The 24,817-nt window shown below is 42.9% G+C and overlaps 2 protein-coding genes across 2 annotated transcripts; both read right to left on the bottom strand.

Moving 5' to 3' along the window:
- Window positions 1-1,120: 1,120 nt before the first annotated feature.
- LOC115195112 (oxygen-regulated protein 1-like) lies at window positions 1,121-2,710 on the bottom strand. Its single transcript, XM_029754928.1, has 2 exons — window positions 2,065-2,710; window positions 1,121-1,294 (listed from the first exon to the last, which is right to left on the bottom strand). The coding sequence occupies exons 1-2, from the start codon at window positions 2,704-2,706 to the stop codon at window positions 1,121-1,123; spliced, it is 816 nt and encodes a 271-aa protein (XP_029610788.1). The 5' UTR covers window positions 2,707-2,710.
- Window positions 2,711-21,235: 18,525 nt separating this feature from the next.
- Window positions 21,236-23,750, bottom strand: LOC115195773 (transcription factor Sox-17-alpha-A). Its single transcript, XM_029756007.1, has 2 exons — window positions 23,124-23,750; window positions 21,236-22,606 (listed from the first exon to the last, which is right to left on the bottom strand). The coding sequence occupies exons 1-2, from the start codon at window positions 23,410-23,412 to the stop codon at window positions 21,720-21,722; spliced, it is 1,176 nt and encodes a 391-aa protein (XP_029611867.1). The 5' UTR covers window positions 23,413-23,750; the 3' UTR covers window positions 21,236-21,719.
- Between the last annotated feature and the right edge of the window lie 1,067 nt (window positions 23,751-24,817).

Here is a 24,817-nt window from a genome sequence, read left to right on the forward strand (position 1 = left end):
ATGTTCTCCTGAATCTCATCTCCTGATGGTGTGTTGATGTTCTCCAATGAGGCCTGCTTCTGTCTGGATCTCCTGGGTCCTGGGGTAGGAGCCCTCCTGAGAGAGACCTCACCGACATGTATTTTAGAATTATCCTCATCTCCTTCCACACTGGTAAGTCCACTGGCCTCTGGAGACATATCATCCTCATCATCATGATCATCCTTTTTAGCATTGTACCCATTGATGGTGCCCATGGCGTTGGGTTGTGTTGGTGGTAGGGCATTGGACTCAGGAGTTCTGATCTCCAGCTCAGACTCAGCCACACTGAGCTGGCTGGCCACACTGGACCTGGTCAGGGTGGTGGTCCAGTGGATGGTCTCCTCCTCCTTGATGGTCAGTCGTACCTTCATCTCCACCGTCATGCTGCCATCCTGGTTCACCCGAAAGGACTTCTCAATGTCATCATCACCGGGCATACCGTTGTCTGCCCCTTCATGTCCGTTGTAGGTGTCGGCGTCCGTTTCGGCAACTGACTCCAGAAAATGGCCAGCCTCCAGCACCACAGATCCCGTGTTGTTACTGGGGAGGTCACACTGACTTCCTGCAATGGAGTGGTGTATCTGATTCACAAAGTATCTCTCTGACGATGAGGAGAAAAGACGTGATTTGCTGCTGGATACAGACTTCTTTTTCCCTTTGGAGTGGATCAAAGGAGAGAATGTGAAAAATGATGGATGGACATTTTTTGGAGGCAAGGATGTTTCAGCAGGTCATCAAATCCCCCAGAAGCATGAAGAAAAAGAGAACAAAAACATTAATTAGAAAACCAGATCCACTGTCCACACTGTTCTTACTGCATAATGACTGGCCGCATATAAAGATGTAGGTCATCCATGGTATTATGGATGAAACTAACGTCTCAGCACTTTCCCACTGCTTATCCCTTAACGGTACGTAGACAGGGAGGGGATAGATTACCGCTAGTACAGTAGCACTGTAGATGTGACATACATTCATGTCTAACAGTGCATTTTCATATTCTCAAAGTAATGAGAAACATGGCAGTTAAAAGGGATTTACTGTCAAAATTCTATTTAAATCATCAAGGCAAAACATACAAAATGTTGAGTGAACATAGCTAATTGGACTTACGGGGTGCCGGTTGTTTTAGTCTTTTAGATGCTATTCGTCTGGCAGGAAGCCATGTTGGAGCAGAAGATCTCTGTGTCTTGTAGTTTCCAGACTTAAAGGCCTCCCGACCGGCAGCTACTACAATCCCAGAGCATAGAATCAGAGCAGGGAGCCCATCCACCTGCAGACAGACAAATTAAATATACTAATAATAGTGGAATTCAATTTTGATTTGAAAAACGGCATCTATTAATTATTAAAATAGCCCACTTTTAAAATCCTGCCTTAAAGCTAATACTGTATTTATCCAAATTATTTTCACCAAATATGTACCTAAATCATGTAGGTGCCTAAATCATGTGCAGTTTGCTTAAAAATAGAAGTAGAAGAGTTGAAATGATCAATTGAATTGTTTGTAATTGATAAATTGATAATTCAATAAATATTGGACACCAAGGCTAAATCAATCTCATGACACATAAAAAAAAGGTGAACTTTCTGAGGTCCCTACTCCCTAGAAACAGTATCCCAGAATGCCTTCTCGGTTAATATGATTAACAATTAAGGAGCTTAGGACTTTCTCTTTCTCTGGCTGTTATGTGTCAGTCAGGCAACATGCTGCCAATCAGTTAAGGTTGGGTCACCTCCAGTCATGACGTGAGGGCATCGCAGGATAATACCAATGTTGAGTGAGGTAAGAGTTGAGTACCTGAACCTCTAAAGGAGAGGCACACGTGTTTGGTTACAGTATCAACTGTGGTGCCCTGCTCTAACTGGAGCTTGAGATGACGTTACAGTAGACGTTACAGTATCAGCTGTGGTGTCCTGCTCTAACTGGAGCTTGAGGTTGAACATATGAAAGAAGTGTTACTAAACAATAACAAGCAAATCTGAATTATTATTATTATTATCAGTAACTGTAGTGTCCATAGGCATGGAGAGAGCACTTACCCTTCTTCCATCCGGTGTGTGTAGTTTGACCACAGGAAAGTGCATCAACTCAGACACGTAATCCAGCAGCGCCTCAAAGGTGGGAGTGGTCCTTTTCTGTAGCATCATATTGTGTTTGACACTTGGGTCCCCATTCCGAAACACCATTAGCCTCTTAGGTGTGCGCACAGTCACAGGTGTTTTTTTGCGCATGGGCCTGCCAGGGTTCTGTTTGGCCAGTTGCAAGGCCCGACGGCGGGTGCTCATGGGCCTGGCATGGTACCAGGGCGGAAGCTTCTTACTGGCTGCTGCCATGTTGATGGGTTTGACCTTCCGCTGGTCTGAGCAGATGTAGGCCTTCCCATCCTCCAGTTCATCTAGTGTGTGCACCGCATGGACACCTCGCGGGGTGGTGATGTTCCTCACTCCGAACGGCAGCGGGACCTTCTTGGAGAGGCTGTCCAGGAGGGCATCGAAGGTCTTAAAGGTGCGGCTGTTGATGGCCATGCGCAGGCCACTGAACTGAGGGTCACCGCTCTTGTAGAAGCAGACGTGCTTGGAGGCGATGGGGTCTGTGATATAGGGGTGACGTGACGTGGTCACTGTGTGCCCACTCCCCGAGGACTGGTCCTGGGGGGGCCTTCTTGGCCCCACCTCACTCATTTTGGCTGGTTGATAGGCTATGGAGAGAAAGAGGAGATGAATGACAGTGGGTCATTTAATTAGAAGAAATCATGATAAACAGTAGATTGATTATTATCAAATCAAATCACATTTTATTTGTCACGGGCCGAATACAACAGGTGTAGGTAGACCTTACAGTGAAATGCTTACTTACAAGCCCTTAACCAACAATGCCGTTTTAAGAAAATACCTAAAAAAACTAAGAAGTAAAAGTAACAAATAATTAAAGAGCAGCAGTAAAATAACAATAGCGAGGCTATATACAGGGGGTACCGGTACAGAGTCAATGTGCGGGGGCATCGGTTAGTCAAGGTAATTGAGGTAATATGTACATGTAGGTAGAATTATTAAAGGGACTATGCATAGATAATAAACAGAGAGTAGCAGCAGTGTAAAAAAGAGAGGGGGGGCAATGCAAATAGTCTGGGTAGCCATTTGATTAGATGTTCAGGAGTCTTATGGCTTGGGGTAGAAGCTGTTAAGAAGCCTTTTGGACCTAGACTTGGCGCTCCGGTACCACTTGCCGTGCGGTAGCAGAGAGAACAGTCTATGACTAGCGTGGCTGGAGACTTTGACAATTTTTAGGGTCTTCATCTGACACCGCCTGGTATAGAGGTCCTGGATGGCAGGAAGCTTGGCCCGAGTGATGTAATGGGCCATACGCGCTACCCTCTTTAGTGCCTTGCGGTCGGAGGCGAGCAGTTGCTATACCAGCCAGTGATGCAACCAGTCAGGATGCTATTGATGGTGCAGCTGTAGAACCTTTTGAGGATCTGAGGACCCATGTCAAATCTTTTCAGTCTCCTGAGGGGGAATTGGCTTTGTCATGCCCTCTTCACGACTGTCTTAGTGTGTTTGGACCATGATAGTTCATTGGTGATGTGGACACCAATGAACTTGAAGCTCTCAACCTTCTCTACTGCAGCCCCGTCGATGAGAATGGGGGCGGGCTCGGTCCACAATCATCTCCTTTGTCTTGATCACGTTGAGGGAGAGGTTGTTGTCCTGGCACCACACGGCCAGGTCTCTGACCTCCTCCCTATAGGCTTTCTCATCGTTGTTAGTGATCAGGCCTACCACTGTTGTGTCATCTGCAAACTTGATGATGGTGTTGGAGTCGTGCCTGTCCAGCAGTCATGAGTGAACAGGGAGTACAGGTACAGGGAGGGACTGACCACACACCCCTGAGGGGCCCCCGTGTCGAGGATCAGCGTGGCAGATGTGTTGTTACCTAATCTTACCACCTGGGGGTGGCCCGTCAGGAAGTCCAGGATCCAGATGCAGAGGGAGGTGTTTAGTCCCAGGGTCCTTAGCTTAGTGATGAGCTTTGAAGGCACTATGGTGTTGAATGCTGAGCTGTAGTCAATGATAGCATTCTCACATAGGTGTTCCTTGTCCAGGTGGGAAATGGTAGTGTTGAGTGCAATAGAGATTGCGTCATCTGTGGATCTGTTGGGGCGGTATGCAAGTTGGAGTGGGTCTAGGGTTTCTGGGATAATGGTGTTGATGTGAGCCATGACCAGCCTTTCAAAGCACTTCATGGCTACAGATGTGAGTGCTACGGGTCGGTAGTAATTTAGGCAGGTTACCTTAGTGTTCTTGGGCACAGGGACTATGCTGGTCTGCTTGAAACATGTTGGTATTACAGACTCAGTCAGGGACAGGTTGAAAATATCAGTGAAGACACTTGCCAGTTGGTCAGCGCATGTTCGGAGTACACGTCCTGGTAATCCGCCTGGCCCTGCGGCCTTGTGAATGTTGACCTGTTTAAAGGTCTTACTCACATTGGCTAAGGAGAGCGTGATCACACAGTCATCCAGAACATCTGATGCTCTCATGCATGCTTCAGTGTTACTTGCCTCGAAGCGATCATAGAAGTAATGTAGCTCGTGTCACTGGGCAGCTCGCGGCTGTGCTTCCCTTTGTTGTCTGTAATAGTTTGCGAGCCCTGCCACATCCGACGAGCATTGGAGCTGGTGCAGTACGATTCAATCTTAGTCCTCTATTGACTCTTTGCCTGTTTGATGGTTTGTCGAAGGGCATATCGTTTTTTTTTTATAAGCTTCCGGGTTAGAGTCCTGCTCCATGAAAGCGGCAGCTCTACTCTTTAGCGCAGTGCGGATGTTGCCTGTAATCCATGGATTCTAGTTGGGGTATGTACGTACGGTCACTGGCGACAACGTCATCGATGCACTTATTGATGAAGCCAGTGACTGATGTGGTGCACTCCTCAATGCCATCGGAAGAATCCCGGAACATGTTCCAGTCTGTGCTAGCAAAACAGTCCTGTAGCTTATCATCTGCTTCATCTGACCACTTTCTTATTGACCGAGTCACTGGTGCTTCCTACTTTTAGTTTTTGTTCTCATATTAATCTTGTCCATCTATGACCAAAAAAGTTTTTTTTGTTTAAAGTCTATTGGCTATAAATCGATTTCTGAATGTGCTACAGCAACAAAAACCACTCTCTCCTGCTGCGTTATGATGTAAGGATTCCAGGCATATGCGTTGTTAGTGGCTGGGACGTAGGGTTCAGCCAGGAGTTGATGGACAGTCGGAAGATCGAATGAAATGGTAGAAGGGACATCCCAGCTTCAAGTGGTGTCAGATTTCACATTCTGCTTAACACAGGCAGAAGAGACATACTGCTGCGTCCGTGAGAATCAGGGCTACCGCTCAATGCAAGGCATTTCGATTTATAATAAAAAATGTTGGTTGGAACCAGAACAGGTCCCCAAAACAGGGGACTTTACACCTAAGAGGTTTTAAAGTGCTGTGAAAAATGTGTAATACATCATACAAGTGGGAGGTAATGCAACAATTATCTTTCCTTATGTACTTGAATGAGTATGCTATTTCAAGTATTTAAAAAAGTATATATTTTTTGTCTATTATATAGGATCTTTACCAAAGAAGAAGTGAACACATGATGATTATGACTACAGGCTTAACACAACAGACAGGCCCCATTAGCAATGCTCATTACGCATAAAGGACATCAACAAAATCACCTTTTCCTCGTTAGGCCTAATTGTTTACTGGTCCGATTAAACTGGTAACAGATTGAGTGACGTCTTGAGGGCATATGTTGTTTACTTCAAGGGACATGGTGTTATCAGGCTTAACAGACTACTGAGAAGTGGATCCTTGCATGACTGACATTTTCAATTGCCTAATTACCCATGTATAGGTTATTGCTGACTACAACAATGAATGAAACAACATTGTAATTCATTATATAGGATTCTTTGCTATTTCAGGCTATTGGATAATATTAAAGTAGTTGAAAATAATTTTGTCTCTTTGATCCAATTTCTGATCAGGAATTTGTACAAATAAACATTTGTGCCGATAGTGTAACTATTTATCACATAGGCCCTTTCATTTCTATCACAAAATATTATTGTAAAGTAACATTGCCGACACTGTTATATGGTAGAAATATACACCGTTATCTATATTTGACCTACAAGGTTATCTATGTGTTACCTACAAAGTAGCTAGGCTAAAGGTAGATTAATTTGAACAGAGGTATGTGCGACAGCTCAACTTCTCTCATCGACAATAAAACGAAAACAAAAGTAAATGAACATTTCATTAACATAAAAGATTGAGTAAACTCACCTAATATCCCATGATAAAAATGGCAGTTGGTGTATCCACAAAAGTATCGACAAAATGTTGTCCCATGCTCTGCATTATGGCTACTGTTGGCCAGCTCGGTGCTGGGAGCTAAGGGTTATTTAGGGAGGCAACATCATGGTTAATTTGCTTAATCTTTGTTCAAAGATAATCTCCCCTAGAACAGTGTTGTGTGTGAAGAGAGCGACTATACATTGCCCAGATCAAAGAATATAATTATTTCAGCTGTCATTCATTGTTTCCAGGAAGTAATTTGAGATTCCCACCTGAGGTGATAACGTACTGTACTTTTTGAATTTTTATTTTTATTTTAGGGGCTAGATCAGCTTTAATATTGCAGATAGATTGTAGCTTCCATCAATGTAATTGTCTGCTTCATCTCCAATCATCCATATATTTTTGGGTAAATACTGTATATACAGTACATTGATACATACATATACATAGATACATACATATAAACACACACACACACACACACACACACACACACACACACACACACACACACATATATATATATATATATATATATATATATAAATTCAAGTTTTGAATTCAGCGCCATTTTGCATATCAGTTCCTAAACCATGTGCCATGGAATGGATACATCTTCCCAACTATTTTGCAATCTATATGGCACAGCTGTCAATTTTTTGGTCCTTAAATGAAACTGGTATACTTTTTTATTCATCACAATTTTCTTTAACCAATTTTGGTCTTTAATGCATCCAACAGGCTTTGATTGTGATGAAATCTGAACTGAGGGTATTAGCTGGTTGCTTATGATCATCTGTATATCTGCAATCAGATGTAATGCGAGGGCGACCGAAACTGAACTACACCAACTATTTATAGTGAGAGAGGGATTTACTCAGGAGGTGGCTTCATTCCTGAGAAGGCCTGCTATGTAAGGCCTTGATCAGTATAGTAAGGGACCAAAGGAACATTCTAATGCCAATTCTACTTACAGTAACAAATGTTTCAAAACAAAACTATGTCAGAGTGACATGATGTAACCCCAAACATCTATTTTAAAATGATAATTGTGTGTGGGGGAGCAGCATGTCTTTCTGTGAGTGTGTGCGTGTGTGTGTGTGTGCTTGCTTGATGTTCCAGGAAAGAATTCCTGCTGAGCCTGACCAGACAGACGTGAAAGAATTCAGGAATGCCACTGCGGCCTCCCCGTGCACCCACTGTGTCCACTGTGTGGCCTGTTCCCAAAACAATACGGAGCAGAAGAATTTGACAAATCCTTAAAAGGAAGCTGGAGTGAACAATGGAAGAAGGCCTCCAAGTAAACAGGTAGGCTTGGAGCCTGCATGCCCCTCATTTCAATCTTCTCCTCCCTCCAGTGATAAGAGACTGTGGAATGTTTAAAGCAGGGGGCTTGGGGGGGGGGGGGGGGGGGGCACACAGATAGAGCAGCATAGATCCTGCCCCACAACTGACACATGCCTTGTTCCTACTGAAAATTCACCCAAGCTTCAAGCTTCATCCACCTTCAATGTTAACACGAGGGTTCTGTTTCTTTAACTTTCAGATTCTTCTAAACCAGATGTTAATGTGATCATCTACCTCTTCTTCTCACAGTACACTTAAAATTACACACTGTCACAACATCTGTCTCAACATTCCATGTGCGTTGCCACTCATACCATACCCTTAGCATCTATAACTAATTGGTGACAAGTTAGATTGAAACTAATTCTGTTAACGGGAAAAAATGTGTGATATGTTTTGGCCCTTGTACCCTCTCTATATTTGGCTTGGTGTTCTCTATGCAGCTGCTCATGCAGATCTGTCTGCGCGTACTCACGTCAGACACCTCTCTAAGATGTAATTCCTCAATCCACGGCCACACTCCTCCAGTATGTCACACACTAAGTGTTGGGGTCAATTCCTGCTCTTCAGGTCAACAACACCCAGCATTCACAGAAATAAACACCTTGGTTTTGCTCTTTGTTCTAAAGAAGTTATGGGAGGCAAGAAACAAAAGCTTATTGAATGCATTGTTTTGAATTAGAATATTCCTATATGGCTGACGTGGGTTCCTGGTAAGATTCCAACCATCGCAGCTGCCAGTCAACCAATTACATGTAACTCAACTGCAATCTCACCAAGAGTTACGACTACGACTGGCCATTCCAATTAAAAACCAAGCAGCTGATCAAGCTCCTATCTAAGCTATGCTCTGTAACATACACCAATGGAAAAGTTTTCATATTTTCAGAGATTTCTTAGTAGAGTATGTAATGGTACAAATTTTATTTATCCTGAGAGGACAGTTAAATGTGGAGTCAAGTAAAACAAATCCAGCCAGCCCACTTTGTTAATGTCCAAAAAATGCCTGCTATTCAGAATTCCATCCGAATGACATCATGCTTATAGGGTTATACCTTTTTCCCTTTTTCATCAGCGGAATTCCCAACTTTTGAATGAGCAGTGTCTGCCAAACAGGACTCGAGAGGTCACTCCACCCATTCGCACATGCATGTATACACACACACACTTTCCATATCGACAGATCCTCCCAAAACACACATTTGCAGACAGAAACACACCCACTCAGAGGTCCCACACCCCTTCCATTTTACAGCGCTCTGTATCAGCTGTGCCAAGTTTTTAATCTGCCTGGTGACATCCCTGTTTCCACCATGGGGCAGAAGGAGAGATAAGCACACTCCTCTGTGCGGTAAATCACTCCACACACCCACTCATTCACTCGTTTGACTATTATTCAATTAGCCTGCTCTCACAATGGCCACGGTACCAGACTTTTACAATCAGACAACAAAACGGCTTCTACAGTAATTAGCCAATGACATACTCCTGGCTTTGTTATTGCAATACAAGCTAGATGATGGATACTGCATCCAGTACTACGTGATCACTTACATGGGCTCCCTGGGAAACAATAAGGCTTTTATAATGACATGAACCTGCGGTGAAATAAACTGGGAACAAACTGCCTGCAGTCCTAATTATAGGACTGACTAATTACTAGTGTTATACTGACTCAGACTGAGCAGACAGTCTACTGTGATATCCCTATACTTGTGACTGCTTGGGAAATGCTCCCACTGATGTCTATAGAGAATACGACGACACTCAACAAGTACTAGGGGAGAAATGACTGATAGACATACAGTAATTTGATCATCTAAACATGTTTCTATTACGCCCCATTGTAATGTTGTACATTTCACAATCTTGAAGTGTGCAGAGTAGACCTCTCTTTTGGGTCGGTTGGGAGACAACAATCATTTAATAGCTCACGCAATCATTCAATAACATTGTAATAAAAAAGCAGAAATTTGTCTCTGTCACTGTGTGAGTACTGACCCCAGGGCTGAGTGCCACACGGCTGTTAGCTTTGGAGAGACGTGGGGCGGGCGGAGGGCCAGCCTGCTGCCGGGACGGAGGACGGCATGGCTATGTTGCGCCCCAGATAGCGTCCCGGGGTGAGGAGTGATTTATCCGTCTATGTTTGGGATGGGGCCACCATCAAACAACCTCCCTCTGATTAGGGGTCAGTCTCAGACAGAGCAGCCAGCCAGCCATGAGTGGAGCAGAACAGACCAGACGGGCAGCCTGCCTCCGTTGTGTCCGAGACACCGGATGCATCCCGACCACCACACAAATGGGGTTTCCAGACGCTGCCCCAAACACACACACACACACACACACACACACACACACACACACACACACACACACACACACACACACACACACACACACACACACACACACACACGCTCGGTGAGCCAGGAGTCAACTCAATTGAGGTGGCCTTGACATTCCCTCAACCCAACAACAATAGGATTCGGTGAATCTCAGTCCCCCACTGTTTAACTCCTGTCCCAGTGGAGTATTAAATACCACTGTCTTCCTAACACTCGGGTTTCACTTGCAGGTTACTGCCGCCCCTGTTTTACTGGGGCCCTGGATCCATTGTAGGCATTTTCTGAACATTGCAATAGCTGCCCCTTTCAATATAAAGGTGAACCCTTTCAGTTCACTGTACCTTTCATTTGTAATCTTAATTCCATTGCTACAACTATAATTATGTATTTAATCAATTATCAGTATTTCATTATTTTTATTTCATAATCAGTGCTTTGAGCTCAATGTATAAAGTGGTTTATATATTTTATATATATATTTTAACATGATTTCATTTTGTTTCTTGCTGAATTTGTCATGTATAATTACAAAATATATATATTTTTTTGTACTCTTCCATACAGTGTTATGACAGAGCAATGTGCAGTTTTCACGTAGAAAGTCATTTTCCAGTCATTCAAGGAAGTGACTGCTAATCAGTACAGATTAAAACCTGAACAATACATTGTAAACTATCTACACAACTATACCGGGACTGTTCATAAATCTTACAGCCATAACCACTATCTGCATCGGAGTTTCTGTTCTACAATATACAGGGAAACATAGGGCTGGACAAAGCCTGGAAATATACTAAACGACCTCATACAGAGTACATGCAGGATATTTACTGCCCATTTCTATGAGTGATTTACAGTCCTGTATAGATACCAGGACAATACACTATGATTGATCAGACTACATATACATAGGGAAATGTGACGTAATTCCATTGAAACCATTCAGGCTTTATCCCATCAAACTGTAGCCTACTGTACATTCAGCCCACAACACTCAATTAAATCATACACATTCATGAACAAACACATACACACTCTCCTGCCTCTCCTCTACCCCTCGGCTCTTTCTCTCCCCTCCTCTCCTCTGTATCTCTCTCTATCTTTCTCACTGATTTTTGAACACCCCTGTTCCAACATGAACATGAAACAGCATACAGGTGTAAGACCTTAATTTGACCTGTACTTGTTGCTTGATCGGTGGTTAGGCTATTAGCTGGTCAAAATGAGGCTACATGAAAAGTGGAATACTGTTAATATAACCGTGTGTTAGTACGGGTTTTCAGTAATTGTATGTAAATCCTCAGCAACAAAAAAGTGATCCAATCAAGTTCGTACATCTGTATGCACACAACAGCAGAGAATGAAATCACCCTGTAGGAATGACTTACAAAAACAAAATCCCTTTTCAGATCTATGCAAATGGAGCACACATGGGGAAGTCTAAAACGAAACGGTGGTCCTGTATTGTAGTGGCCAAACAGTGAGCTGTGCTGGGAATTACAGGGCCAAGGATACCCCTCCCTCTCCTGCATGCTCCATATAGGACCCACTGGTGTTCACGTGCTGGTACTCTCCCTTACCTCCCAACTCCGTCTGCAAATCCCAACGTTACCTGCAAACCTCACGGCCCTGACATCTGACACAGACCATGTGACACATACACTCGCCTACATATTTATTTGGACAGAGAAGGTAAAACTTTTAATCTGGCACTATACTCCAGTATTTTGGATTTGAGATCAAATGTTTTATGAGGCAACAGTACAGAAAGTAACCTTTTATTTGAGGATATTTTCATACATATGTTTTACCATTTAGAAATGAATGCACTTTATGTATCTAGTCCCCCTATTTGAAGGTGTCATAAGTATTTGGACAAATGCACTTATAGTGTATTACATTTTGTCAAAAGTTTAGTATTTGGTACAATATATTCCATGCACACAATGACTACATTAAGCTTGTGACTCTACAAACTTGCTGGATATATTTGCAGTTTGTTTTGGTTGTGTTTCAGATTATGTTTTTGCCCAATATAAATGAATGGTAAAGAATGTATTGTGTCATTTTGGAGTCATTTGTATTGCGAATAAGAATATAATATGTTTATTAACACTTCTACATTCATGTGGATGCTTCCATGATTATGGATAATCATGAATGAATCGCAAATAATGTTGAGTGAGAAAGTTACAGATGCACAAAGATCATGGGGGTATGATATGTATGCTTCTGTAACTTTTTCACTCATTTTTATTCATGATTACCTGTAATTATGGTAGCATCTACATTACATTTCACATTTTAGTCATTTAGCAGACGCTCTTATCCAGAGCGACTTACAGTAGTGAGTGCATACATTTCATGCATTTTTTTTGTACTGGCCCCCGTGGGCATTGAACCCACAACCCTGGCGTTGCACACACCATGCTCTACCAACTGAGCCACAGGAAAGCCAAATGAGACAATATTTGGTGTCACTTGAAAGTCTTACAGAGCCTGAAGACAAAATTCTCAACAACAACCACAGTGACAACATAGTATATAGCCTGGCCTACTACTAGCCTATTACTACTACAACAACAATACAATAGTCAAGTGTGACATTTTAGTTGATTCTCCAAGCTATGTCTTGGGAGTGAAAATGGTGTGCTCATTGTTTTGCTATTATTAGTAGTAGCCTAGGCTAACACGGCTAATACAATTAGCCAGTTAGTCAAATACCGACCCACCCTCTCAGAATGTCTGGGTCGAGAAAACAACATAACTATGTATTGCTCAATTGTCACAGTGCGTGGATTAGGAAAACGTCGATTAATTTAGGCAGACTGGTGAATTTCGAGTGAAAATAAAAAATAAAGAGTTTTGCTGTCCTGTGTAATCTTACCATTTCAAATTGTAAGTGAACCTTTTGCTAGGGATGGAGTTTGGTGACACACTGTAATCATTTTACAAACTGCGGGAGAAAGACGTAGGTAATATAATCAGCAGCCGCACCTCACCATGTGGAAAGTTGAGTTGAACGGCTGCTGCGCTGACAAACTGCGCGAGACTGCCCTCTGGCGGGATTTTGTAAAATTGTATTTTAGTTCAGCTCCTAACTTCATTTTAAAAGGAATTCAGAAAGATGAATTTGCTGGTGCAAAAAAAACGGCACATTATTATATTCATTATATAGAACTATAAACATAAAACGAATTGCATGTAGACACATCTGAGAAAGCAGGATGAGAGTAGCCTTCAGTAGCTTAATGACTTTTGAATGGGTGTCAATTTGTCGATAATAATACACTAGGCCTGGATACTGGAAAGGAGACTACTTGAAAAAGGGAGGAACCCGCCGTCTGCTCTTGGGGAACTGGAAGTAAACTGTTTGCTATTCTAATGACACAGTGTGTTTATAATTTGTTTGAAGCTTACAGTAGCTCAAAAACATAAATGGAGACTTACTTTCCTGTGTAGGACACACTCTAAAAAAGGCCTCTGTTAAAAAAACAGAAGACAGACCTAACTTATATCCACTATTAATGGAATACTGTGGAGAAACATAGAGGCACATTTTGATTTAATGAATTTGTTATATTTCAATTCCAATCCTTAAACTTGAATAATACTGTTATAAGTTATTATTAGTCAGACAGTCCTTGAACAAAAAGTATAGGCGACCTACCTACGCCATAGATGTCAAAGTGAGAAAAGAATAATGGCAGCTAGGGACTATCTGTTGTTGCAGATGTACCAGTGTGGGTAAGTCATGTTACTGGCGTTCTCAGCACTTGGTGTGAGTCTAGTTCCTTGATGTTTATCCTACGACAGTGTTTTTAATATCGCACCTGAACTGACACACACACACACAACAAAGGGGGCTGACCTGGGTCATGACACTCTGACCTCTCTCACTCTATTTAGATTGTATTTTCATGTTTTTTTTTTAGTTCTTTTTTAGGAAATCCTACCGGTGATACCAAAATAGGAAGAGCGGTGTGAATTTTATAGAACAAGGTTTCCTCTCGGATGGAGGATGTTCCCAGCCTATCTTTCATGGATAGAGCAAACAGGAGTCATTGGGACGAGGAAGTGTGGACAGGTGCTCTCGGAAATATTCAAAGATCCACAGAAATAAAACACAATGGTCCACGTTAATCATATTATCACTGCCACTAAACACTATATCAAATTCCACCAAATACGTTTTCAATTGACATTTTCTTTGCTGGATTTTTTTTAATGTTCTGGTTTTATTAGTATGCCTATTATGAAAATAAATAAATATTATAAAACCTTATTTAATATCGATTAATATATTTTAAATATCAGTTACTTTCATTATACCTAGCTTCAAATTATTATAAAATTAAAACATTTTACGTATGTAATTATTTATTTAGAAATAAATTAATACTTTCAGTCGTTTGCAACTTGTCCTTTATGGGTGGTTCTATTCAAAGCACAATTGTTCATGAAATGAAATCACTGTATTTTATTCCTGGTTATGGTGAACCGGTAGAGGCTTCTCAGAGGGGGAAGAGGAGGACCATCCTCCTCAGTGAATTTCCTTTAAAAAAAAATTGTGAAACTTAAAAAAATGTATGATTTTCAGATAAAACTATACTAAATACATTCACGTCGCCAAACAATTGATTAAAACACACTGTTTTGCAATGGTCTACATTAGCCTCAGCAGCACTCTGTAGGGTAGCACCATAGCGTAGCTGGAGGCAGCTAGCTTCTATCCTCCTCTGGGTACATTGACTTAAATATAAAACCTAGGAGGCTCATGGTTCGCACCCCCTTCCAAAGACTTTCTACCAGCATGTCACAAGTGCAACCAGAGGGGGAAAAAACTCTAGACCAACTTTACTCCACACACAGAGACGCATACAAAGCTCTCTCTCACCCTCCATTTGGCAATTCTGACCATAATTCTGTCCTCCAGATTTGGGAGGGGTTGAAAAATATTACGGACCACAAAGGGAAACCCAGACGCGAGCTACCCAGTGACGTGAGCCTACCAGACGAGCTAAATGCCTTTTATGCTAGCGTTGAGGCAAGCAACACTGAAGCATGCATGAGAGAACCATCTGTTCTGGATGACTGTGTGAACACGCTCTCCTCAGCCGATATGAGCAAGACCTTTAAACAGGTCAACATTCACAAAGCCACGGGGCCAGATGGATTACCAGGTTTTGTACTCAAAGCATGCGCAGACAAACTGGCAAGTGTCTTCACTGACATTTTCAATCTCTCCCTGACCGAGTCTGTAATACCTATATGTTTCAAACAGAGCACCATAGTCCCTGTGCTCAAGAAAGCAAAGGTAACCTGCCTAAATTATTACCACCACGTAGCACTCACGTCGCGATCCATGAAGTGCTTTGAAGGGCTGGTATTAGATCACATCAACACCATCATGCCGGAAATCCTAGCCTAGACCCACTCCAATTCGTATACCGCCCCAACAGATCCACAGATAACGCAATCTCAATCGCACTCCACACTGCCCTTTCCCACCTGGACAAAAGGAAGAATCCTGTTCATTGACTACAGCTCAGCGTTCAACAACATAGTGCCCACAAAGCTCATCACTAAGCTAAAGTCCCTGGGACTAAACACCTCTGTCTGCAACTGGATCCTGGACTTCCTGACTGGCCGCCCTCAGGTGGTAAGGGTAGGCAACAATAACATCTTCCGCGCTGATCCTCAACACTGGGGCCCCTCAGAGGTGCGTGCTTAGTCCCTGCACGACTCGAACACAATCATTAAGTTTGCTGATGACACAACAGTGGTACAGTGAGGGAAAAAAAGTATTTGATCCCCTGCTGATTTTGTACGTTTGCCCACTGACAAAGAAATTATCAGTCTATAATTTTGATGGTAGGTTTATTTGAACAGTGAGAGACAGAATAACAACAACAAAAAATCCAGAAAAACGCATGTCAAAAATGTTATAAATTGATTTGCATTTTAATGAGGGAAATAAGTATTTGACCCCCTCTCAATCAGAAAGATTTCTGGCTCCCAGGTGTCTTTTATACAGGTAACGAGCTGAGATTAGGAGCACACACTTAAAGGGAGTGCTCCTAATCTCAGCTTGTTACCTGTATAAAAGACACCTGTCCACAGAAGCAATCAATCAATCAGATTCCAAACTCTCCACCATGGCCAAGACCAAAGAGCTCTCCAAGGATGTCAGGGACAAGATTGTAGACCTACACAAGGCTGGAATGGGCTACAAGACCATCGCCAAGCAGCTTGGTGAGAAGGTGACAACAGTTGGTGCGATTATTCGCAAATGGAAGAAACACAAAAGAACTGTCAATCTCCCTCGGCCTGGGGCTCCATGCAAGATCTCACCTTGTGGAGTTGCAATGATCATGAGAACGGTGAGGAATCAGCCCAGAACTACACGGGAGGATCTTGTCAATGATCTCAAGGCAGCTAGGACCATAGTCACCAAGAAAACAGTTGGTAACACACTACGCCGTGAAGGACTGAAATCCTGCGGCGCACGCAAGGTCCCCCTGCTCAAGAAAGCACATATACATGCCCGTCTGAAGTTTGCCAATGAACATATGAATGATTCAGAGGACAACTGGGTGAAACTAAGGTAAAACATTTTTTAATACAAAGTAACACAAGAAAATTACAAAGTGTTTTTCTGCTAAGGGGACAGGACAACTTCACCGCATCAAAGGGACGATGGACGGGGCCATGTACCGTCAAATCTTGGGTGAGAACCTCCTTCCCTCAGCCAGGGCATTGAAAATGGGTTGTGGATGGGTATTCCAGCATGACAATGATCCAAAACACACGGCCAAGGCAACAAAACGGCCAAGGCAACAAAGTGGCTCAAGAAGAAGCACATTAAGGTCCTGGAGTGGCCTAGCCAGTCTACAGACCGAACAGGTCCCCTTTAACACCGACGGGGCTGAAGTGAAGCGCGTCGAGAGTTTCAAGTTTCTTGGTGTCCACATCACCAACAAACTACCATGGCCCAAACACACCAAGAAAATTGTGAAGAGGGCACGACAACACCTTTTCCCCCTCAGGAGACTGAAAAGATTTGCCATGGGTCCCCAGATCCACAAAAAGTTCTACAGCTGCACCATCGAGAGCATCCTGACTGGTTGCATCACCGCCTGTTATGGCAACTGCTCGGCAATCGACTATAAGGCGCTACAGAGGGTAGTGCGTATGGCCCAGTACGTCACTGGGGCCAAGCTTCCTGACATCCAGGACTTATATACTAGGCAGTGTCAGAGGAAGGCCCAAAAAATTGTCAAAGACTCAGTCACCCAAGTCATAGACTGTTCTCTCTGACACTGCTTAGAATATAGGTCCTGGATGTCAGGAAGCTTGGCCCCAGTGATGTACCAGAACGCCAAGCCTGTTGGACTAATGATCGCACCCTAGATCAGCTAGATGCAGGCAAGAGTGTGCAATGCGGTATTGAATGTGTCACTGCCTGTCACCTTGATTACTCAAACTTCTCTCGACCTGTGCACCTACGTTGTAAACTTTCATTCATAGGCTAAGTTGTAGAAACCTCATAGTGGGTACAGGGTAAATTCGAGTATCATGTAGTAGCCTAACCCTATCAATGTTACATTGAGCTGGGTGAATGGAATATAAATGACAGTCATCCAATATGCTGTAATAGAAATAAGGCCATGTTCATTAAAAAAGAATCACCCTCCCTCATCTAAAACGGCACCGGCCGCCACTGTGCTGAACCCATCATATTACTGGTAAAAGTTAGTCACTGTTTGTCAATATAATGTCTGTTGACAGACATGCACAGAGGTACAAAATTGATCTCTGATACTACAAACATCAACACTACCCCCAGTTATTTGTGGGCTCTACCACAGCCTCGCCTCCCCAGACCCCCACCTATCTACCCTCCATAGCAAAACACAACGGAGTGGAAACTGACTTCTGATGTTGTCATCTTCTAATCACCACACGACTGGACACAAGCTAAAAAAAATGCCTGGAGATGCCATAAGGAAATTGGAACAAGAGTACAGAGAGCTGATCGGAACAGACCTCAAGTTTACTCACCTTTCTGACTCAAACTCTTTTTTTCCTATGGCAAATAAGCCAAGAGCTAAATGTTTAATGTACAGTATATACATTCACAGTGTGTGCTCTGCTGTTAACATTATATTTATTTTAGAGGTAGTATTTACTGGTTTGATCATGTTTACCTTTCCCCTTTTCCTTCAGGCAGAACTTAGTGCATTCATATAGCATAAATCTATAAAAGTTGTATAGAAAATATTGTATAAAAGTCAATTGGAAGGCTACTCTTAATGTCTCCGAAAATGGTGCTGTAGAACCACTCAGAGAATCACTGATATAGTAACTGAGGTCATGTCAAAAGGAGAGGGACCCACATTATGTTTCTTCACCACCCTGTGAGAGCTATTTATAATCGTATGAGACAAGGCAAGCGGCAGAATCAGAAGAAAAATAAACGATTGAATCACTGCATGGAACAGAGGTTGACTTGATGTGGACTATATTTAGGGGCAACACAACTGGACCCTGGTCGTTCTGACAGGCAGGGGCTATGAAACCGATCAGGCCCCGAGAAGGAGGGCATTTGCCTGGGATTATAGAACAACCCTCCACCCCAAACCCTGGTTTAGACAGGGAACAGACACACCCTCCTCTGTGTCTGCAGCTGTCTCACATTCTGTATACGCAATCCACTATTATTGACTTCATCGGCAGACAGGGTTGCTTGCTATCTGTTTTACTGTCCTTTCTATCGCTTACTTTCCTTTTTTTATGTGTTTTAATTGCACAACCTAAATATTCCAACTGTTCATTACCAAGAATAGTTTGCAGGGAACTGCTTTGATTTTGCTCTTGCATGTTCTCTGTCTTCCTGGGTGCCAGTTATGACTGAAGTGTGCAGGTTTTGCTTTGATTGTTGTTCTGATTAATAGATTGTATCTCATTAGTTTGTTTTGTGTGGTTGTGTTGTCATGGTAACCCTTAACAAATACTCAATTGTAGACTCAGGGTAAAGCCAGATTTTTAAGGCAAATGTTATTCATAAGACATAGCATGGGTCTCTTCTGTCTGTTATAATACAGAGACAGGGGGTTTTTCACCAGTGTTAAGTTGTGTCAGATATTGGGTATCTATTTCTTTATGTTCTGTACTGGTTAAAGCTGTTTGTGACTTTATCTGTGAGTGGATGAAACTTGTTTTACCATGTTTGTGGTAAATAAAGCCATATTTCCCAAGTTTTTTTGTGTTTGAATAAAGCTGTATTTGTGAAAGGCAGCTAGCTACCTGAGGTAAGATTAGTGCGTTGCTGTGATTAAGTGCTCCTGTGTTAAAGTAGGGAGCCGCCCGGCCGAGCCTAGAGGTAATCTCCCTGACTACTCCCCTCCCTCCCCTCCCCTTCCCGGCCACTCGCTGCAAGACAGACAGGCCTCAGGAGACTTCACCACCTCTCCCAGTACACAGGAGCACCACATAAAGCCACTCTTTCTTAGACTGTAGGGTACGTCTATTAGTGTGTTCTCTCTCTCTGTCTGTCTTTCTCTCTTTCTCTCTCTCTCTCTCTGTTTTTTCTTATCCATTTTCCTGCCCTGTTCATGCCCATTTTCCTGCTCCCCCCCAAACCATCCCACTCCCAGTCTGTACAGGTGACCCCCCCCCCCCACCCACCCACTCTGTTGATCTTGCTGTGGGGATAAGGGTCTGAGCCGGTCGGTTATGCCATTAGCTATCCCAACAGCGCTAAACCCAGCTGCAGACTGAATTTACACAGATTCACACCAATTAGACTGGATTCTCCAGTCTAGCCCAAGGGGAAGTGTGTCACCTATTATAAAGGGGGGTGGGGTGCAAAATGTTTCACGTGTAGAGCGGAACATTTGCCTATCTGTGTTTTGTGTGTGTGTGTTTGGGGTAGTACTTATGTATTACAGTATAAAGAGAAAATGTCAGTCATATGCAGCGCTGGATTAATGACCAATGCGTAACAAATTAAATGAATAAAATAGGACCGGGACAGAGCAAGTCACCCACACTGGGATATGGTTTATCCATATATTTAAAACGAGCCTTTTCTTGTTCTTGAAGATTTAAAATCTCTAAAATGACAGCAGCATCATGAGTGTGGGAAGTACAGGGAATAACCTTGAGCTACAACCTCTGCTTGTGTTACATGGGAGAGATTTCAAAACATTGGGCATGAACAAAGTGGAGGAATATAAGGCTTTGGAACATGCTTCCTCTAGAGTACTGAAAATGTATTCTGGGGTCAGGGGGATTGACCCCTTTAGAGAAGAGCCTCTTCCTTTCAAAAGGAACATCTTTATTTATAAAATGGTACCCAGTTGTTCAACTATAAATACATCTGAATTGTCGTCTTGATGCACTTCATAATGCCTTCCTCATCCTTTCAACATCAAATGTCCATATCCTTTATCTGTTTTCTGAATTAATCCATGCTATAGATATAATACCTGTTGAAAAACTTAAACATATACCTTTTATTTGGCTATCAAAATATATTTGTATAAAAATGTTTAGTAATGTATGACTGTCCATTGTCTAGCATGGGTGTAGTAAATATACTCAAATTTAATGGCCTCTGCCATTAATCAGAGGAGACTAAATCACTTAGAAACAGGATGTCCGGGACATAAACTGTATTCCCATACTGTGAAAACAAGGCGCCATGTGTAAGTCAGACCCTGAGATCACCTCTATTCTAAACGGGGCAGGAAGCCGGTCCAGAGCCTTCCACTGTGGATGAACTTAGTTGCCAGGTGATCTGTTCCACAACATTCCACAATGATACCATCAAGAAAAAAAAGATGTATATTTGTTCAATTTTTTTTACATTGTTGTGAAATTAATCTAGGCTACCACTAATGTCTACACAGTATACAAATAAGTTACCTATCTTATGGCTAAAAAACTGTTTCAACAAATTTGATTATTACTAACTTTAAACACATGGTCTATAACCTCTACAGACTAAGTAAATGTTGCGATATATAAACAATGAAAATATTGCACTAATAACTAAATATGGCTACCTAGGTGCTTGAATATACTGTAAGAATCTATGTGGTACAGTATTTCAACAATGAAAAGACAAGGTAATGTAATTAAAAACCAAAAAACAGAGAAGGGAACATCTATTTTGGTTCAAAACTTTATTTTTTAAAAGTGCAAAAGTATAAAACAGCTATACATAAACCTTCAAATAGTAACTGTACATTTATTACCACAAAATGTATTTATATTCCTGTTCAGGAGCTTTCCCCTTTGCACAGTGTGTGAACTATCATCATCCCAATTCAAATGTCCTATAGCTTCTCAGCTCATAAAGTGACACAAATTGAACGTCCTTCACACAATAAGAAAATAACATACTGCATTTAAAACCTCAAATTAAAGAGTTCCCACTGTTCCCACTTGCCTTTAATGGTAACAGAATGAAAGAGAAAGACAGAGCTAGACAGGGAGGGAGGGAGAAAGAGAGAGAGAGCGACAGAGAGAGAGAAAGAGAGAGAGAAGATAGAAATAGAGAGAGGAAACAGACAGAGACATTTGAGGTCAGGTTATGTACTGTAATAGCTGCAGTAGTAGAGACGTGATTGACAGACAGGGCGGACCAGGAGGTTAGGAGTTGTTGTAGTTACAGTAGTACACTGTGCTGGCGTCAGAGAGCACAGAGGATATCAGGCTCTCAGGTCCCTGCATGTTGGCCTCATGCACCCCATAAGACAGGCCTGTCATGTCTCCAGGTCTGGAGGAGCTCAGGTACTGCTCAAACTCACTGCGGTCCACCTCCCCTATCAGCTCTGAGGGGTGCATCTGCTCCACCTGGTCTGTTGGGTGGGGTTGGGAGTCTGGGGGAGGGGAGAGCTGTCCTGCCCCATGGCCTGGGTGTCGCTTGGGGTGGCTGGGGCTGCAGTGCTGGCTGTAGTACATGGCCAGTTGGTTGAAGGTGGTGGGGCCAGCCTGGGAGGCTTGCTGCTGCTCTGTGGGGGAGGAGTGGTGTCTGTGGAGCATGGAGTTGGCGTGGTGGTTGGAGTGAGGGTCCTGAGGTGGGTACTCTGCCCCCTGGGAGTGGTAGGCATACACGGGCATCATGTGGCACTCCTCCTGAGAGTGGCTGTGGAAGAACATGGAGTCTGTCTCCACGGAGTCCAGCGGGGACGTGTCGGGGGTGGGCAGGCAGTAGGATTCGTAGGAAGCCCCTCCGAGGGCCTGGGCTTCGCGGTAGTGGCTGAGGGATTGAGGAGACACTTGGTAGCCGTGCTCATGGTGGTAACCCATGCTCTCCATACACACCCTACCGTCCCCACCCAGGGAGGTGCTCTGCTGGTCTGACATGCTGTGGACCAGGAACCCGGGGTCCAGGCGTTTAATCCTCTTCGCCTGCTTCCTCCTCCGGGGTCTGTACTTGTAGTTGGGGTGGTCCTGCATGTGCTGCACCCGAAGCCTCTCAGCCTCCTCTACAAACGGCCGCTTCTCCGACACAGGAAGGGCTTTCCACGACTTCCCTACAGATCAACAACAAAGTCCACGTCAGTTATAGCGGCATCAGGCATGCAGTCTGGTGACGCGCTCCAAAATAGCTCATCGTCAATTTAGTAACAGCAGAACTTTCATTTCGAAATAACATTAGTGTTATTATTGATCGTACATTTGTTGTGATTGATTCATTTGAGTTACCTAGACTATATTTCAATGGCCAGAATAAGAGCAGGGCGTTAGCATCATGTGATTTTTCAAGAGAATTATGATTTTTCAAGATAATTTGGCCCTATGCAAATAGCCTACTACAAACCAAAATCATGGAAGTATAGGCATAAAATAATATTTATAATATTGCTGCTCGAATAAATGCAGTATGCTTCCACGTGGTAACACACTGCTTAAAATTATACAAATTCCCTAGCATTTGATCACTTATGAAATATTATTGAAATACTTGTTAAGCAAGAAATTCCCATTGGTCTTTACAAATATCACGTCAGTAACAGGCCTACACAATCAATTGCTATTTAATTTCCTTACCCAACATTTTGCTCAACTCCGCATTGTGCAGGTCTGGATTTTGTTGTGCCAGCCGCTTGCGCTCATCCTTCGCCCACACCATGAACGCATTCATGGGTCTTCGGATCCGCGGCTCATTCTTCCCACGGTTCTGGTTCCCGGAGCTGGACTCGCTCTTCTCTTTGGTGTCCCCGAGAGGGCTCAGGGGGTCTGCCCACTGACAGTGTCCCATTCCAGGCATCATGATTGAGATCGCGCACCTAGCCTGGTTCTGATCGTCACTGGCGTAACCCGCATCGGGACTACTCATCGCTGTCCACCTTCGGGCTGTCGACACCAACCGGGCAGCAACTCGCGTAAAGAAAATGAGAAAATAAGTGTCATTTGCTGTGTAGGTATATAAAATGAAAGTTTTAATAACGCAAGTAAGAGTAACGATACAAAACTGAGTGGAAAATATCCGTCACTGTTAGATACTCGAATAGAGCTGACTAAACTAGAACTGACTATCTTACTGTGAGGTTGGGGATACTATAAGCGCATAGGCAACCAATCACAATAGGGTGGGAGTGCCCAGTACCCCTGAGGTGTAAAAAGTTTGAAGTAAGCTGCCTTCCAGTCTTGTTGGGAGGGGGATACCACACATTGTCCTCTATGTGTAATGTGAGGTGCCCACTGTTAGAGAATGGATTAAACATTTCATTTTCATTTAAATGTATATTCGTTGTTTGTTTTTTCATGTGATACGAGACTGTGGGCGTAGGCTTAGTGTTGCTGTGCGTTTTGCAGTTATGATTCGAATAGATCGTATTGCATTCGTGACATAAACTCCACAAAATAAATTAGGATACATCAACCTATAGGGCTATAGGGGGAAAATAATGCCACATTGAGAAAATATCAAATAATGAATAGTCTACAAAGTCATTTATTTCAGAAACATTTGAATTAAATCCATGTGGTGCTGTTCTGCGAGACATGTTCTCAATTGCTCATCTCATGCCATCCCTTTCAAATATTATTTAAAACTTTCTTGTCATGTTTATATAACATATCACTTTATACCACCTGTAAGTTTAAACTCTCCAAAAGTCGATACTATTCAGACATAGGTCTAATACACACGCACTCTCTTTCATCTGTGTATTGAGATGCAGGATTTGGTAACTGGAAGTTCAGGTTTACGCAGGAAATAGTGATATTTCTAAAGCGCAGATTTTCGCATCATTTTAGACAGTCTGCCAGGGTTCACAGCCATTGACTGAGGCTGGATGTAGATTATGTTGATTCAAAGAAGCGTTAATTAGGGGTTAGAAATTCTTACAGGAGATGCTGGTGATTACACTACATTTGCAAACAGTCGAGATAGATTAAATAAACACCCATCTATCGGCCTTTGTTGTCTGTGAAGTGCAGGACTTGGGACCACAGTTAGGGGACACAAGGGCCATACTCAGTGGTGATTATTTGGCCGTATTCTTCAAGGCCAAACATGACATGGTTGTCTCTGACAACAAAGCTAGGGTAGGTATCCAAACCTAGGCAGTTGAGGTCTACAAATCGGTTTCTCTCACCCTAGCAGAAGTAATTTTTTTAAATGGAACCTTTATTTAACTAGGCAAGTCAGTTAAGAACAACGTCTTATTTACAATGACGGCCTACGGGGAACAGTGGGTTAACTGTCTTGTTCAGGGGCATGACAACAGATTTTTTTT

This window comes from Salmo trutta, chromosome 6, assembly GCF_901001165.1.
Source record: "Salmo trutta chromosome 6, fSalTru1.1, whole genome shotgun sequence".
NCBI lineage: Eukaryota > Metazoa > Chordata > Actinopteri > Salmoniformes > Salmonidae > Salmo > Salmo trutta.